We start from the raw sequence: 18,071 nt of genomic DNA on the forward strand, positions 1-18,071 counted from the left end.
GTGTGGCTGAGCTGTGGAGATGGTATTCCAACAGCCGATGTGGCCAACAGGGAGCCCAGGGGCAGGGCCTACTCTTGCAGCGGCACATTTCAGTGGGAGCCCAGCTGAAATCTCAGGGCCCACGATTAGACACATTGTTCCCAAAGGAGATCACATACACACCACTTTACAATTTAAGTAGCATCTCATACCTCTTCTGCTTGGAAGTGCTTCTCAAAGTCTGGCTCACAGACTCTTAGAAGTCCTGAGACCCTTTCGTGGTGTGTGGCTATGAAGACTATTTTCATAAAAATATTGAAACGTTAGCTGCTTTTCCACTGCACTGGTATTTGTACTAAATTGGGGGACAAAAACAGTGGCAAGTAAAACTGCTGGAATCTGCACATGAGCCAGGCCAGTAGCACCAAATTGCTAGTAGTCATGATATTCTTCACTGTCAAGTACAAAAAAAAGGTGCCTTTTTCACTTAAGAATGTCCACTAAGCAGCAGTACAAATGACTTTTATTGAAAATCTTAAACCCTAAGTTGTGTGACACAAATTGTGAAGTGCGCACGAGGCACCTGCGTCCCGTAACGCTGTGCACTGCACGTCTCAGAGGAACCCGCCTGCACTGAGCTGGGCGGAACCCACTGCTCTCCTCGTGGCTCACCGTGACTGCTGGGAAGAACTGACCAGCTATGGTTCTTCGGAAGCAACGTTCTTTAAATGAACAGAGTGAGCTTCAAAGAAAACGGCAAACAGTATTTATTGCCATTGGTAACATTTCAGGTTTTAAGAAACATTTCTAATTTGGGAAATCTTGTTATCTACCACTATGAGTTTGACTTGTGAATTCCCTGCGACTTCTGGTGATATTCTGATATGTATGATGTGATTTTTTTGGTGTGATATATAGTGGAATATGTCAACACTTGGAAGATCTACATACACTACAGTAGTGACTGTAGTTCATCACTACATTAGGGAACCAGTGTTTTCTAAATGACCAATGCATACTGTAAAATTATGCAAGGACAAAAGATACATTTAAAATGCAACATATATCAATAGATTTTAAGGTAATAGAGTATGAAAAGTTTATAGATATAGTTTTAGATGCCATATAGTAGACAACCTTCAGGAAATTCAAACTATTTAAGAAACAATGATCTGAAGAGGTTATTAAAGTATGTCCCCTTTTCCCAACTACATACCTGTGTGAGGCTGGAGTTCCCTTACCTGCCTCAACCACAGCAAAGCACAGCTTCACCAGATTGAATGGAGAAGCACATATGAGTCCACCTGTGTCTAATTAAGCCAGACATTAGAGATTTGCAAAATTGTAAAACAATTTCACTCTCTTCACTGGTTTTTTTGGGGGAGAGGGTTTGGAAAGCTTTTCTCGTTTATAGAAATATGTAATTGATGTTAATATATAATGTCTTTATCACTGTTATTTTTAAATAAATATATCTACTTTTGAAATCTCAGTTTGACTTCTAATACAACTATTGATAGATGTAAACCAAACAAACAAAAGTGGTTGGAATCCTTTGATAGTTTTTAAGGATCAAAAGGTCCTAAAACCAAAAAGTTGAAGAAATGCTGTCTTAGCGCCTCCCATCCTCACAGGTGGCTACTGACACAGGAAAATCTTGCTTGCTGAGTGCTTACAAGGAGCTCTAGGAGCTCACAGCTGGTCAAAGCCTCACTCTTGTTCTCTGAATTTCCAATGCTCTCCAAAATACCACGCTATTTCTGAGTGTGGTAGCTTGGTTTGGTGCCATTTCTAGCAAAAGTCAGAAGGAACAATAAATAAGAGCTTTACAGCGGGTGGGGGAGATGAGAACATTGATCAAGTGAAAAAGACTAACATTGGAGTAATTCCATTGGACTGCTTCCTCTCTGATGCTCCAAAGAGGCCAAAATGAGGGGTGATCGTTTGCATGCCTGTCCTTTAAACCCTGAGTTTCTGTAACAGCCTTCCCTGACTGCAATTCTTCTTAGGTCATAGCTGAGTAGTATTACATCAAAGCAATAAAAACTGCCCTAGGTTTCCCTCTTACCACAGATTTTATTTCTGAAGAAACAGATACTGTCTTAGAAGTTCTTGGCATTCCTGCATCTTCTGCCTCTGAAGTGGAGTTGTATTGAGGTAGAATTTGTATAATAAGCACAATATCCTCAAATTTGGGACTCTGCTGTTCAAACTGAAAATGAGCTGGGATTTTTATTAATACCTTTAGAAAGGGGAAAAGTCAAGTCACTAAGGTACTGGGAAGGCAGTTTAAAACCAAATAAGCCAGTAACAGTAAAAACAGATCTGTGAGTTCTAACACTCTGAGGTCGAGGTCTGTAATAAAAAGGCTAGCTGATGACAGGGGTACTGTGCTTGCAGAAAAGAAACAAGACACCAGAATATTCCTGATGTGACCATGGTAGGGGCAGGAGATAAATAGAAAATTTACTGTTGCTTACTTTTCACAAAATAATGGATAGAAAAGAAGCCTCAGGATAAAAGGTCCAAAACCACAAAATGTGGGCTTGTCCACAGGTCCACTCAAATTTGAGGGCCATTTCTCCCAGAAGTCACTTGCCTCTCCTTGCGTCTGTCCACATGCATTCATCAGCCATGGAAATCCAGCACAGCTGGGAAGTTCGAAAGGCAGAAAGGCTGGTATTCAGAGATGGATCAAACTAGAACTTGAACCAAACTTAGCCAGTGTCTCTGTAAGCAGAGATCTTAAGCAGGTACTTCTGAAAGATACAGTCACAACTATTAAAAAACTACACAAAGTTTAGGGGATTATTAGACATCATTCTTGCTTTCTTTTCCTTCTCTGAAGAACTGGCTTAAAAACAACTTTATTTTTGGGTGGTAAATAGTAGGTATTTATTTGAAATGAAGAAAAGTACCTGGACTATTGCATTAAACCATGTATTGTAATTGTGTTACTCTACCTTTCTGCACCAGAGACAGATAAACAATGAACATTCAGTTACCAGATTGCACACCAGATAGTAATTCTTTAGGCCTTTTACATAACCCCCGAAGAACAGATATTGGATCCTGTAATATAGTACAAAAGTCCACAATCAATCCAGTCTTAGCCAGTATTGTCAATTTACTTCTGTTGCTGTACAAATAATTGGACATTTCTAGGGCTTACAAGTTAATAACAGGACAAAAAAATATACATTGCACTGACACAAAAAGTCAGCCGTGTTAATAGTCATGCAACAAGTAACCAAACTTGCTGAAATTAAAAATACTTTCTAAAAACAGTTTTAACGGCATAAATATTTTATACAGTTCATTTACCAAAACAAAATGTATTTAAATGATACAAAGCAAAAATAAGTTTCTACTAACTTTATACATAAGAAAGTGCAAAATAACTTATCTAGAGTGTTTTGCTATTATCCAGATGGATGGCTGCTATGGGCTGCTATTCTCTTCTTCAAAAGCATGATGTTACAGTAGCACACTACACACAAACGTTAGAACACATGGAGTAATAGTGGATGGATGGATGGATGAATGAACAAATGAACTACAAAGATCAGGCAGGAGCCCTGTGAGGTACGCTCAGAGAATCAGACCACACAAATGTGGATGGATGTGCTGAGAATAGATGTTGGTATACAACCTGACATAGAACACAGAAAAACATTCAAAGAAATAATTAGTTTACGTATGTGAGTGTACTTGTATGTGTGAGTGACTTGTGATTTCTGCAATTAGAAACAAATAAAAAACCCCGCTGAACAAAACAGTTGCCCACAGCACCAGCTGCCAGAGGAAATACTATCATGAGGGTTTTGGTTTCCACCTTCTGGTCATGGAAGTTGTCTTGGAAAGTTTAAAAGTGTTCATCCCATATAACTTCATATTACAAAGAGGAATAACCTTTAAGTAACTACATACACACATTCATATATTCAAGTCTTTAAAGAACACCTCTGCCATTGGGTTTGGGGTAAACATGGTTCATGGAAACAGGAACACGCTTCTTTTAAAAAGTGTAGAATAACACTGCTACAACTCATCTATGGGGCTGGACGGGGCAAAGCCCAAGGTTATGTGAGAGCACAATTCCGGCAAGTGTGAACATCCAGTATTATTTATTAGAATGGAAGGAAGATGGGGAGGGGGAAGGGGGAGGATGGGGAGAAATAAGACACAGAAAGGAAAACAGAACACAACTTTTCTTCAAGTTAAAGTATTAATGCCAATAATCCTTTTATTAGCAAGTATATTTGAACTTTTAGAAATGGAAGTGTTTTAATCAATTTTGATATGTAATCATAAATAGACTGTTGGCTCAAACCTAGGTAAATAAAGGTTTAAATTTAGTAAGCATAAGGCACTAAAGCAGCCTTTATATTTTCTCTTGGAGACCTAGTTATCAGGAAGAACAAATGTGTTCTTAAGCTGGTTTCAGCCCATTCGGTACAAGATTACTATTGTACCGACGCCTATTCTGAATGCATGTGCATATGTGTGCATTTTAGTGCATAAGTGTGCCTGTCACCAGGGCCTAAAGATGAAAAGTCGGGAAAGCCAAAGCCACTGTCCTTCGTATGATACCTCCATGAGGGCGTGAAGGCCTGTCCTTCCTTTCTTGGGCCATAAATGGTTCTACATTTTTCAAATCACCGGGCTTTTAGAATTGTTCATAATATTATCACTAAATATCTGAAAATGTTAAAATCTAGATTAATTGTTTCATTTGTTTTATATATATATACATATATATGTACATAACACACATTTAAAAAAATCCCACCACCAAAGCCATTTTTCTGTAAACTAAACTTATCCCTTAGCCCCTACCAGCTTTAGTCTCCCTGCATTTGTGTGTTCTGTTATCAACTAGTAGAACAAATTAAATAACTAAATATTAAAATACTGTAATTATATTCATAGCAAAAACAAAAAAATAGACATTGATACAGTATAAATCTCACTGTTTTCAGGTAGATGGCATTAAATGGTAAAGGTTAATTATAAGCAGTTCTGACATGATCCAGTTTTACAACAGGTTTATATGTTAATTCTGTACACCTTTTTTTTTTTTTTTACCCTTTTTTGAAAATAAGCTATAGTAGAACTCTTAGTGTCACCAAAGACACATACTTACTATGTTCTATGCAAGATAAGCTAATTTGGGTTACATGCAATTATATTTCCATTAGTTGAGGCAGGGCTGTTTCCTGCATTGCACTGATCTCCTGACCTCTATGCAATGCTAAGAAGGTATGTTATGATCAAATGGCAGTCCAAACAGAAGTGTACAAGGGGTCTTGTGACACAGAACAACACTGAGGTGGTATGTAGCCAGGTGCAAGATGCCCAAATATTTCCAGGGTATCTTACAGCTGGACTCTTATTCTCCCACACTGCTTCCTAAAGAAGGTCCACATTATTTTGGTTACAAGTCTAGTTTAAGTGGAGATACTGTGGGCAACTTGAAAGAAAGAACATTGGGCACACACGCTTGTTGAAAAGAGGGGGAAAAAGACCACAGATAATATCTTTGAGGATTAAAAAAAACCCCATATTTATAATTAACTGGTGAGAGACGTCAGACAAACCCTAAGAAGTTCACTGAGTTAGTGGTTTAGTTTGAAGTCTCATGTAACAGGCAGTGAGGTCCTTATTTAGAAAAAAGGCCTTTATACCTATTTACAATATACAGTTACTTGCAAAGAAGTCAGATTTACAACCATTTTCTAAAAGCCTTTTTGTTGTTGTTGGTTTTTCCAAATAAGGATGAGTAGCTCCACAAAAATGAGAGACACACACAAAAGACAGTGAGGATTTTCTCTTGGAGACAGCGATTGTTAACAGGGAGAATTGGATATTGACAGTGTTGCACCTAGGAACCACCTCGTACTCTTCTGGCGCTGTTCACCTGCACAGTGTCTGCCCCGTCACTGAACTCTACACCCGTTTATTCAATGATCCCTTTGAATGCTACACTCCAAACACGTGGTATGAAGAGATGTGTAAACGGAGACTGTTCCGACGCCTTCCGAGCTGTAACAGGGAACCAGGATGGGGGTCTACAGACCGTGGTCTCCAATCAGCTTGTTGAATCTTCAACAATTTCGAGGCCCATCTTCTGAACCCCTCTCGTGCTGTAAGTTGTAATAACAGTTCTGACAAACACGCACTGGGGATGAGATTTTCAAGCGTTTGATTTCCGACTGAAACCGACTGCACCTAAAGGAAAGGCACAATCAAGTCGTTATAATAGGTCCTGTCCATGCTTGATCACTGGGCTAAGAAACATTCATAACACTCATTTGAAAATCAAACGGAAAGCTTGCAGTATAATGGCAAAGACTATACTGGTGTTGTGTGCTTGACCAAGGACCAAAAGGAATGCTGTACTATTTGTTTCAGTCTATAAAGAAAAGGCACAGTAAATCAAGGCAAGCTGTTTATTTGACTAAATTATTTTTTATTTTCTAAGTACAGAAGAGGGAAGGCAGAAAGACTCTTGCATGAACCCCAACTGGGATCCACCTGGCAACCCCCATCTGAGGTCGATGCTCTGCCCATCTGGGGCCATGATTGCAACTGGGCTCTCTTTAGTGCCTGGGACTGATGGGCTTGAACCAATCAAGCCATGGCTGAGGGAGGAGAAAGGTGAGGAGCAGGGCGGAGGCAGGTAAGGGGGAGAGGGGAGAAGCAGATGGTCACTTCCCCTGTGTACTGTGACCAGGAATTGAACCTACGACATCCACGCACCAGGTTGATGCTCTACCACTGAGCCAACCAGCTGGGGCCTAAAGAGAATTTTAAGAAAGTTACTATTCTCCTGTATGATGAAACCAAGGGTTCTGGACAGTGATGTGGCCACTCTCCTGTGCAGGCCTTCTCGTGCCCTGTGAACTCAGAAGTATGCCGATAGCTTTACTTAGAGCTTGATTTTTTTCTCTTGGCAAAAGACTTACTACCAACTTAAAAAGACACTTTGGTCACTATCAAGTTCCTCTGGGCTTTTAAATACCTGGTTTTATCCATGCCTCAGTTGTTTCTTAAACAGGTAGTTTGGCTTTTCTGTTTGGTCCAACTGTTTTCATTTTGTTTATTTTGATAGAATTCTTTGCAGTAAGCTATACTTTAGAAATGTTTTAAATTCTTTAAAAAGTATTCCTATTCCTAGAATAAAGCAAGGTGTGACCTTGGACATGGCACTTAATCATTTTAAGCTTGGCTTCTCACAAGACTGAAACAGAGAATTATATTTCTTCCATTAATCAACCAGTAAAAGTGTCCAAAGAATGAATGTGCTACCAGCATAAGGGGTTAAAGGACTGTTATTGGACTTTGAGGAGACCCTCAGGGTGCTGACAAGCTCTCTCAGCAACTGAAGGGCACGAACATCAAGGGCAGAGCTATGCCCTCCTGGACAGCTCTGCCTTCTGCGCCCACTCTGCCATTACCAATCACTGTTTGGTCAGTGTTTTCAAATAAAGGCTCCATCCAAACACCTGATAGCAACAGATAATTTAAAGAATTACCTACATTTAAACAATACTTTGAAAACTAAACAACAAAGAACAGATGTGTGCCAGTGTACACACAGGGTGTTCACTATCAGAAATGGCTAGATGACTAGGTTTTGCAGAGTGGGCTTCTCAAAGCCCAGACCACAACACAGACTCCTCTGCCAACCTCAGAGAAACTCCCATTCAGAATGGCTGGCAGCGCCACTCTGGCTACCTCAGCTTGAATCAGACACATCAGGAGAAGAGGTTTAAGAAATTAAGCTGAAAAAGAAATAATTATAATAATACCTTTTATTGAACATCTATAAAGCCAGCCTTTAAACTTAGCACTTTATAAAACTCATATACATGATGATTTTATTTAATTCTCTCAACACCTTTATAAAGAAATGTGTAACTACCCACATTTTACAGATGAAACTGCAGCTCCAAGAGAGTAACTCACCTGAGATGACAGAATGGACAGTAGTCAAGTGAGCACTTGGCCAGCACAACCCAAAGACCACACCCTTTCCAATTTCCAATTAATACGCCAACACCCACAAAAGCCTCCATAACTGGCTCAAAAACAATTACATAATTTGTGTTTTCTGTGAAAGCATCTCTGTAGCAAGCTACTGAAGGTATGCTATACTTATGAAAACTGAACACACCAAACAATAAATAGTATTGTTTTGGAGACATGTGCTCTCAAAGTATAAAACCGTGAGAGAGAGGGTGTGGCTGGTGAGGGTGAAAAGAGGACTTAAAAGGAATCTATAATGGTTTATATGGAACAACGATGAAATATCAGTACCTACCCACTCTCAGTCATGGGTGAGCAGGTGTTTGTGATGATTACTATGACAGAAATGTTTTACAATTGTAACCAAAAGAACAACGGGAAAGTGAAGGCTGATGTAGACTGACAGAGCATGCTGTAACGGGGCACAGAAGAACCTCTGTGTTGGGTGTCATTAACATCCTTAGCGCCTAACCCACAGCCACCCACAAAGCTTGAATCGCATCTTACTTCTGGCAGAAGAGCTGCCCGCAGTTCCTGCAGTGGTGCCGCCTTTCCGTGAGGGAGAACCGCACGGCGCAGCCCGAACAGCTGTCACCGCCTTCATCCTTCACCCAGTGGTCAGCAGCAGAACGGCCCGGCTGGTCACTCACAGACCAGCTGAAAACTCGGCCCCGACTGTCACCAATGAGGATCCTACTGTGATCTCTGCAGAATACACAACACAGTCACCTCAGGTGGCTTCAGCACAGCCACGCAGCTGGAGGGCTCCTCCTGGTCTTGGGAGGCTCACCAGTTTTCCGTGGGGGGACGTGTTGGGGTGGGGTCATGTGTGTGAAGAGACAAAAGAAGAATTGGGCCCAGACGAACACTTCCACCCTAACTCTCTTTGGCTCAAACTTTGCCATGTCTTTAAAGTACAGAGAAGGCAAGGCTATTTCTTTAATTCAGAATTAAAAGCTACGCAGTGGCAGGTTTCTTCTCTGACTCACCTGTTTGAGCCATATAGGAAAAGAAACCTGCTTTCCCCAAAGACTGGCCTGGAGCATGCGGGCCCGGGCTCAGTGGACGAGCCAGTGAGAAGAGCAGCTGGGAAAGGTCTGACACTCACTTGGAGATGCCCAGGGCGGTGATCTCTGCGGGGTGTGCGTTGTCCTTCCGATCGAAAGCCGTGTGCATGGTCAGCTTACTCCGGAACACCAGCTGCCGTTCCCAGCGGTACCCTGAAGTGCAGGAGTACAAACTATGACACACTGGCGTGAGGGAAGCCAACACTTGGTAGGTGCCCCATACATGGTGCTCTCAAAAGTTAGGGTACTGCAACACACAATGAGAGCAGTGTTTCTGGGTCTCAGCAGCTGCAGCCTCGGTTAAAGGTAAAGCAATCTAGCTTAAGTTAACATTGACCATGGGCCAGGTCGGAGAATGTCTCTTTTGCAAAATCAGATACAGAGAAGGGGAAACCTTCCATGCAAGAAGATGCCATTTCTCCAAATGGGGACCTTGCCTCTACCTCAGTCAAAGGCAAAGCTACCTGTGAATACAGTTTTATTTATTTATCTGTAATCAATCAACAATTTGCCTATTTTGAAAAACTTTCATGATTTATGAAAGAATGAAGTTTTTGGTTTGAGGCTTTCTTCTTTAAGAAAAGCCAAACATATTGCAAACATCACTGTGGGATACAATCTCTAAATGTACTTTACATAAAAAGAAATGCCAGAGGCCTCTGTGGGTGGCCCAGGTCACAGGGACAGGCTCAGGGACTGCTACAGCCCATCACCTCATCCACCAATCCTCGCACCACCCACCAAGAGCCAGAAACAGACCCCAGAGTTTACATTACCCGGCTTCAATCTGCTGTAATTCCGCACTTCAATGGGGTTGGGATGAGTGTGGTTAAGGGGACCCTGCAAATGGGCTCTGGTCTGGCCCTCTGAATAGTTCACAAATATAAAGCCATCTTTCTCATCTAGACTGAGCTGGTCTGACCAGCGCCTGGAGTCATCGGAGCCACTGTCGGTGCACCAGGCGGCTGTCGCTCGGCAGGAGGCAGCCCGGGGCCTGTGGCTGGTGCTGCTGGGCTGGCTGTGCGGCTCCTTGGCGTCCTGGCTGACGCTCTGCTCGTCTGCTTCTGAATCGCTGCTGTCCTCATCCTGGGCTTCCTGTCCTGGGTAATGCATTGGGAGAATTAGAAAACATACACATTATAGTCCAGAGCTAGCTTTCCCCACTGGTATTTTCCCTCTACCAGTTAAGACACAAAGAGTCACAGTATTTTAAGATAAGTATAAAAATAAAAAACAATTGCCAGAATTTTCAGCTACAGTACATATAGCAAAACAAACACACACACACACACAAAAAAAAAAAAATTGGTAGAATTTTTAAGTTCACAGAATGCTTTGGCCAAAACAGTCTTTCATAATCTGGCCCAAACCTCTGCAGATCCTCCCTCTCTGGCTCACACTGACTACCACTGCCCAGCCAGATGGTGCCGCCTCTCCTCCACAAAGCCCACTCCTTCTCAGGCTAAGTCTGCACACGCCCTGGCTCTACCTGGGCCATCTTCCCAATCTCTGTGTGCTTCCATGTTATGTAGCTTTCAAGGCACAGCATAAACACTTCTCTCTCTGAAATCTTACCCGGTTCTCTCTCTCAGGGACTCCAGTAACAGCTATATCCCTCTCATGTAATTATACTTCTCACCCCAGACTTACTTCTGGAGTCTTTCTACACGACAGTGGTCAGCAGAGGGGCCCAACACACAGTACCTTCCTTACAGCAGTCAATATAAATGACAACAGAGGTGAATAAATTACTGAAAGTTTTCATTCAGAATTTGGGTGTTTTTCCTCTTTCCATTATTACTTTGCATTTTCTCACCTCTTTTCCCTTGCACTCAAGTCTACTAGAGGGAAAATTTATGACAAACATATATAACTGGAAAAAAGGAGAGCAAGAAAGCATGCAAGCACCAGCCCACTTCACATACATATCTTTTAGCAAGACAAACACTTCTTTTACCTCACTCTACTTGCTAACATTAGTAGTCTAGCTGTCTAATTTGAGTGAATTTTTCTCCTACTCTAATGGCTTATGATTATGAGCTTTAAGGTCTTCAAACAAGCTACCTTGGAAACAGCTCTGATTTCCAGGGAACCACAGACTTGTCTTCCCTTTCACCCAGGCAACTGCCCTCAACTCCCAACTTCTGTCCTGTCCAAGGTCAATCCTCCTATGGGCTGCTATTCCCTCTGACACTTCTGCCAAACCCTGTCTACAGCATAACTACTCAGGAGGAAGAACACCTACAAATGCCTCTCCTTCTTGAATTCAACCCCTTCTTCTAGCTCACTGTGCACTGTTATTCACTTAAAAGCTTTGTTCAGCCCTGGCCGGTTGGCTCAGTGATAGAGCGTCGGCCTGGCGTGCAGAAGTCCTGGGTTCAATTCCCGGCCAGGGCACACAGGAGAAGTGCCCATCTGCTTCTCCACCCCTCCCCCTCTCCTTCCTCTCTGTCTCTCTCTTCCCCTCCCGCAGCCAAGGCTCCATTGGAGCAAAGATGGCCCGGGTGCTGGGGATGGCTCCTTGGCCTCTGCCCCAGGCGCTAGAGTGGCTCTGGTCGCGGCAGAGCGATGCCCCAGAGGGGCAGAGCATCGCCCCCTGGTGGGCCGAGCGTAGCCCCTGATGAGTGTGCCGGGTGGATCCCGGTTGGGCGCATGCGGGAGTCTGTCTAACTGTCTCTCCCCGTTTCCAGCTTCAGAAAAATACCAAAAAAAAAAAAAAAAAAGCTTTGTTCAATGAAGAAAAACAACCCACTTCTCACGGACTTAATCCAATGTCAGACACACAAATGAATTTTTATGTCCTCAAATACCTAGACAACTTTTTAGTGGAGCTGTGGTTGACTATGTAGAAATTTACATGCATTACAGTAATACAGTATAAGCATTAAAATGACCTTCTATTGAATTATTTGTTTTCTGGAAAGTGAAAACTACACTGCTCACACAAATTAGGGGATGAGGAAATGTGCGAATACTTCAGTACTTTCAGCCTTTTGTATAGTGCACCTCTGTCTAGAGTTTACAAACACGATGCCACTCTGTCATACACACTGACCCTGCCAAGTGACGGGCGGAAAAGACATGGAACTGAGGGGCAGGCCATCTGACTAGTCCAACACCGAGCCCTCCAGATCCTGATCTGTATTTTTAGCACTGAAAACCCAAGCCTTTGGTACTCAAAGAAGCTAGTAACTATATTACAATGGGATGATTTGTACACGTTTATGTGAGTGCTGCCCAGTCCCCTAGGAAGTGCCCTGCACGCCTGCCCAGCTACCTCCCACGACAGGCAGTGCCACGCTTCTGACGGCAGTGCCCAGCCACCCTCAGCTCCTGTTTATATTGTTGGATGTAAGTTTATTCATAACGACTCAGAAAAAAACAGAAACCTCTTAAATAACATTGTAGAAAGTATTAAATACCTATTTGTGCTTCTGGACAGTCTTCCTGCATTTCCAGGGCTTCAACAGGCTCAGGAGCTGGTGTTTCAGGAACTTGCAAAAATTCCATTCTCCAAAACTGAATTTAAACAATTTATATGTTACTGGATGAAGACAAGTTCTTGGGGTTACACTGATAACTTAATTTCTATTACTGCATAAAATTAATTTTCTTTATCTAGAAAAATATGGCATGGGACTGACTACACAGAAACTACTTCTCACACTGTTCAAGGAGATGCTAAGGAGTGTTTCATGGTGGAGTGAGAAGGACTGTAGTCATGGAAGTTTGAGGAGCATGGTTCAACTAAGTGCACTGTTTCGTTTCCTACAAAAACATCCAAGAGGCTCGTGTGCACTAATATACTCTGGGTCTCCAGGAAGGCATTCTGTAAGTGGGATCCCTAACGTGTTTGGCTGTAGAGTGTTTCACAATGCCTCACAGCTGAAGTAATCTCTCTGGAGAGAGCCACCTCTGTGGATGTGCTTGCTGTCCAAAGGTGCAGGGTGTGGCCTCACTGCCACTCAGCATGTGACCTTGACTAACAGGGCAGCAACCAGCTGCTCTATGCTTCCACAGGGTACAAGTAAAGATAAGACGTACAAAGAGAAAAACCCCCAAATATCAGAGCAGACCTTGAAGGTAAATACTCTGTGGGTTCCATTTTCTGTAGAGGCTCAACAGAGAAAACTAAGAGAAGGGTAAACGATCTAAGGTGCAGGGATCATCTAGGATGGAACACGGAAATGAAGGATCTCAGGCCTGCAACATTTTCTAGCTGTTTGATTCTCTGTAGAAAAGAGACAGTTCTTGTTTTCCCTAAGAAGTCATTTGACAGGCCCAAAAGCCAATACTTATACAGTTTATACATACATACATACATACATACATACATACATACATACATACATATATATATATATATATTTTTTTTTTTTTTTAGTGAGAAGAGGGGAGATAGACTCCCACATGAGTCCTGATCACAATCCACCCAACAACCTCCCGTCTGGGGCTGATGCTCTGCCCATCTGGGGCCATGTCGGCAACCGAGCTAATTTTAGCATCCGAGGCAGAGGCTCCCCAGAGCCATCCTCAGTGCCCAGGGCCAATTTGCTGGACCAATCAAACCATGGCTATGGGACAGGAAAAGAGAAAGAGAGAGAGAGAGAGAGAGAGAGAGAAGAGGGAGGGGATGGGGAGAAGCAGATGGTTGCCTCTCTTGTGTGCCCTATGAATCAAACATGGGACTTTCACATGCCGGGTTGGCATTCTATCACTGAGCCTACTGGCCAAGGCCTATACAATTGGTTTTTAGCCATCCCAAGGTAACATGTAAATCATATTTAAGTGACCTACTTGTGTCAGACTGTCAGGTGGTTACTAGTACTAACAGATCTACATGATAAGCTTAGTCACTGATATGCCCATGTCCAAGAATACAGTAGTCAATGTTTGTTTGAATCTGAGTGAGAGTTTGACGAACGATATTACAACCTGTTCAGGTGTCCTTTAATAGTAAATAGCTTCACAAGTTCCAGGTGAACTCGGGCAGTGGATATCCTAATACGTGTTCCTCACAGCTGACTCACCCGAACCACACCATCTGAGTGTCCCGTCACGATGACGTTCTGTGTGTCCCACTCGTTCATCTCCGACACGCAGCAGCAGACGATTTGCTGGCTCCTGCCTGTGAACGTGTTCACGCTCACAACAGGGTTCCCGTTGATGCTCCACACATGGATGCACGTGCCGGCGCAGGACACGATGTCCCCCTGGGGAGCAACAGAAACACTCCTCATTCAGCTCATCTTACATTCCAGTTTCAGAAGCAAATTGAATCCGTGGCCAGGCTCTCAAAAACCTTCCAGCCCCTTGACTAGTGACTGTGTAATTGCTGAGGAAGCTGGGAATTCAGTGCTTGCTGACTTAAAAAATATACCACGAAGAGAGGCCTCTTTGAGAATTCAAGGTGGAGTGGATGCTGCGGCCAAGGTGATCACAAACAAAGACCAAAGCAGGCCTTTTATGTCCCAGCACAGTGCTGAGTAGTGGTTTATTCCATGTCAAAGCTGTCTGAGGAGGTGGTGAACTACTTTCTTCCTTCCATTCTTTACAAAATCTATTTATACCTTTCACTTAATTTCACAAAATATATCCTATCATGAAAACCACAGGATCAAAGAGAAATTTTTTTTTTTTTTTTTCTTTTCATTTTTCTGAAGCTGGAAACAGGGAGAGACAGTCAGACAGACTCCCGCATGCGCCCGACCGGGATCCACCCGGCACGCCCACCAGGGGCGACGCTCTGCCCACCAGGGGGCGATGCTCTGCCCATCCTGGGCGTCGCCATGTTGCGACCAGAGCCACTTTAGCGCCTGAGGCAGAGGCCACAGAGCCATCCCCAGCGCCCGGGCCATCTTTGCTCCAATGGAGCCTTGGCTGCGGGAGGGGAAGAGAGAGACAGAGAGGAAAGCGCGGCGGAGGGGTGGAGAAGCAAATGGGCGCTTCTCCTGTGTACCCTGGCCGGGAATCGAACCCAGGTCCTCCGCACGCTAGGCCGACGCTCTACCGCTGAGCCAACCGGCCAGGGCCGAGAAATTCTTCAGTCCAGATATAGTTGCCTCTCTCTTCAATAAAGGAAAAGATAAAATCTTGGTAACACTGTAATATCCTACTTTAAAATTTGTATTCACAGTAGGGTGGGGGAATGAGAGGGAAAAAAAAAAAAGGTGGAAACTGGTATATAAGTCACTCGGCAAACTGAATAAGCCCTAAGACTCCCAGAGATGACAATTCAGGTTTTCATGAGTTCCAAAGACAGAAGAACAGGCTTTTCCTTCAAATTCTAGCAGGCTGGGCTCCACCCAACCTGGTGAGCATACAAGTCCACTTCTGTCAAGGGAATTAAGAAGCTTCCTGCAGCATCTACTGTGTCAGTTGCTAGTTACTCTGGTGGACCCTTAGACATTCCATTTCATCCTGGTGAAGCTAGCTAGTACTAGTCCTGCTTTAGACAGGATGAAAGTGAAGTTTAAAAAAGCTTAAGTAACTTACTATTACAAGTGAAGATTTGAACTCAGCTCTTTCAGGCCCCAAAGTTTGTATACCACGCTCTAGTGCTTCTGTAGTCCCTAAGACAGCCTGACTGTCATGATGCGAGCTACTGAATTTAACCCTGCTACTGGTCTCTCACTCTTCTTTCTGCTTTTCTACCAAGACTGCAAGAACCAAACCAAAACCCAAGCAAAAATAACACTTAGCAAAACACTGCTTGCTGTGTCTACCTCTGTACTGGTCACTGAATCACCTCTGACAATGAGTGTCAGCAGCTGAGCTTTGATTAATGGCCTCAGTCTCTGCAAGAGACAAGGGGCAGCCTGCCTCTCCATCCTGCAGTGACTCCAGGGCACCTCCGTCAGAGTGCACTGAGCAGCTCCTGAGGTTATAAGGGCTGACCAGGAAGAGGAGGGAGTGGGGGGCAGCAGCAAGGTAGGGTAGACTGAAAATGTAGACTGAAGAAAAAACAGACTTCACATTGGCTGCAAAAATATAATACGAATAGATATCTTCAAAAGTTTCTTTTTCCCCACAAGTTATTAAGATATTAAAAAAGCATCTTTTTATTTTTTAGTGTGAGAGAGAGACAGGAAGAGGAGATGAGAAGCATCAACTAATAATTGTGGCACCTTAGTTGTTTGTTGATTGCTTTCTCATACGTGCCTTGACCGGGGAGGTCCAGTTGAGCCAGTGACCTCTGGGCTCAGGCCAGTAACCATAGGGTCATGTCCATGATCCCACACTCAAGTTAGTGACTGGCACTCAAGCTGGTGACCTCGGGGTTTTGAATCTGGGTCCTCAGTGTCCCAGGTCGATGCTCTAGCCACTGAACCACCACTTGGTCAGGCTACGAAAGCATCTTACAAGAAAAAGAATCAAACATTTTTCCATAGTGTTTGCAGTAACTATTGCAATCCAATGAATGTATACTGGCTGAAATAACAACTGGCTATAAATAAAATTCTCAGTATTTAAGAACTCCAAAACCTGGTGCTTGAAATAGCGTAACCAAGCGTTTGACTCAGTGATGCTGTGGGGTCAGAGTGGTTCTGCTGCTCCGACATGTCAGCAAGCTCTTAGGCACAGGCGTTTGCAGGACCAGCCTTAGGAGCTCTTCTACAAACATCTTAAACCTTTCAAATATAGCAAAGTACAAATTTGACTCTTCACCCCTGCATACACACACCCCACTCTCTGCCAACTCTGACTACTCCTACTGTTATCAGACACTCTGAGCTCCACCAGAATTGAATTTGTTTCTTTTTCCTTTTTCTTTGAATGACTACAGGCTATTTGACTAAAAGCACCGTACCTGGTGTCTGGTAGAAATTAAAAGATGTAGCATACCTCAAAAGGAAAGTTGTCTGTTTGAGTGATGGTATGACTACTTTGTGTCATGCAGGATTATCTTGGGGAGGGGCTAGGGGTAGTGGGTAGGTATGGCCAAGAAGTGATGAGGCTGGGGGAGCTCAGGTTGGTTTGTGAGACTAATGTGCTGTGTGGGTTTATGAGTGTGAGAACCTGGACACAGAGTCCTCAGCCTCTGTTAGCCACCCGAACTTCCCTGTTATGGCCACACTGTAGCAGCCAAGACTACAGCCCCTTGCTGCCACTCAGGTGGGCCTGGTCTGCACGGGGCCTCCCAGGTCAGTGCATTTAACACTGACTCATTCTTCTTGTCTGTATATATTAATTTTTGAGAAGAGACAATATCCTTAGATAACTTTGAGATCTGTTTAAAAAATAGTTCTACAATAATTTTTCTCGTTTGGGTACCCAAATGTTACATTTTCCCTTTAAATAATAAACAATTTGAACATATTTCATAAAAATCTCAACACAATTTTAACATTCTCAACAAATTCCATAAACTCGTTTTAAAAAATGCCTGTTTTAGAATGCTTCATTTTGAACCAAGTCTTGCTCCTTAAAGTATGCAGCAATGAACGAATTTTAAGACACAATTGCTGAGTTACAAACTTTAACATCCATTTGCTTTTGCAAACAACACATAAATCAAGGAAATAAATCCTTATCAACTAAACAAAAACACTTTAAAGAGTCATTTTTATTTACATTGGCTAGACCTACTTATTTTCCTAAACATAAACCAGAGGACAATTTCCACTTACTGTTAGTTCATTGATACAAAGAGCAGAAACCGGAGCTCGGTGGCCTCGGAGCTGGGTCAGGAATGACAGTCTGTTCAGATCCCAAATGATGCAGGTTCGGTCCCGGGACCCACTGACGATTATGTGATAGGCTAACGATGCTGTGGCACAGGTGACAGTATCAGTGTGGCCGAGCAAGGCCTAGGAAAGAGAGAAACCGCAGGTTGATCACTGCAGTGCTGCGGAGAGACAGCAGAAGGGCCCGGAGGCACTCCAGAACGACAGGCCCGTGTGCTGGGCTGAGGGCGGGCAGCAGTGTCTGCAAAGACTCCCTTCTCCTTTTGCCGCCTGCGCTTGGCTCATCCCACCAGGAGGCAGGGCGTGG

The 18,071-nt window shown here is 43.3% G+C and overlaps 1 protein-coding gene across 7 annotated transcripts in view; it reads right to left on the reverse strand.

Annotated features, from left to right (window-relative positions):
* Positions 1–3,081: 3,081 nt before the first annotated feature.
* WDFY3 (WD repeat and FYVE domain containing 3) overlaps positions 3,082–18,071 on the reverse strand; it is a 286,019-nt gene continuing 271,029 nt past the window's right edge. For all 7 annotated transcript variants that reach the window (XM_066385911.1, XM_066385917.1, XM_066385914.1 and 4 more), the window contains 7 exons: positions 17,708–17,887; positions 14,108–14,290; positions 12,500–12,596; positions 9,854–10,177; positions 9,119–9,230; positions 8,518–8,715; positions 3,082–6,210 (listed from right to left, as the gene is read on the reverse strand). In XM_066385911.1, coding sequence (XP_066242008.1) covers positions 6,087–6,210; positions 8,518–8,715; positions 9,119–9,230; positions 9,854–10,177; positions 12,500–12,596; positions 14,108–14,290; positions 17,708–17,887 — 1,218 coding nt within the window. In that variant the 3' untranslated portion in view covers positions 3,082–6,086. The remainder of the gene's footprint in view (positions 6,211–8,517; positions 8,716–9,118; positions 9,231–9,853; positions 10,178–12,499; positions 12,597–14,107; positions 14,291–17,707; positions 17,888–18,071) is intronic.

This window comes from Saccopteryx leptura, chromosome 5 (assembly GCF_036850995.1).
Source record: "Saccopteryx leptura isolate mSacLep1 chromosome 5, mSacLep1_pri_phased_curated, whole genome shotgun sequence".
Classification (NCBI taxonomy): Eukaryota; Metazoa; Chordata; class Mammalia; order Chiroptera; family Emballonuridae; genus Saccopteryx; species Saccopteryx leptura.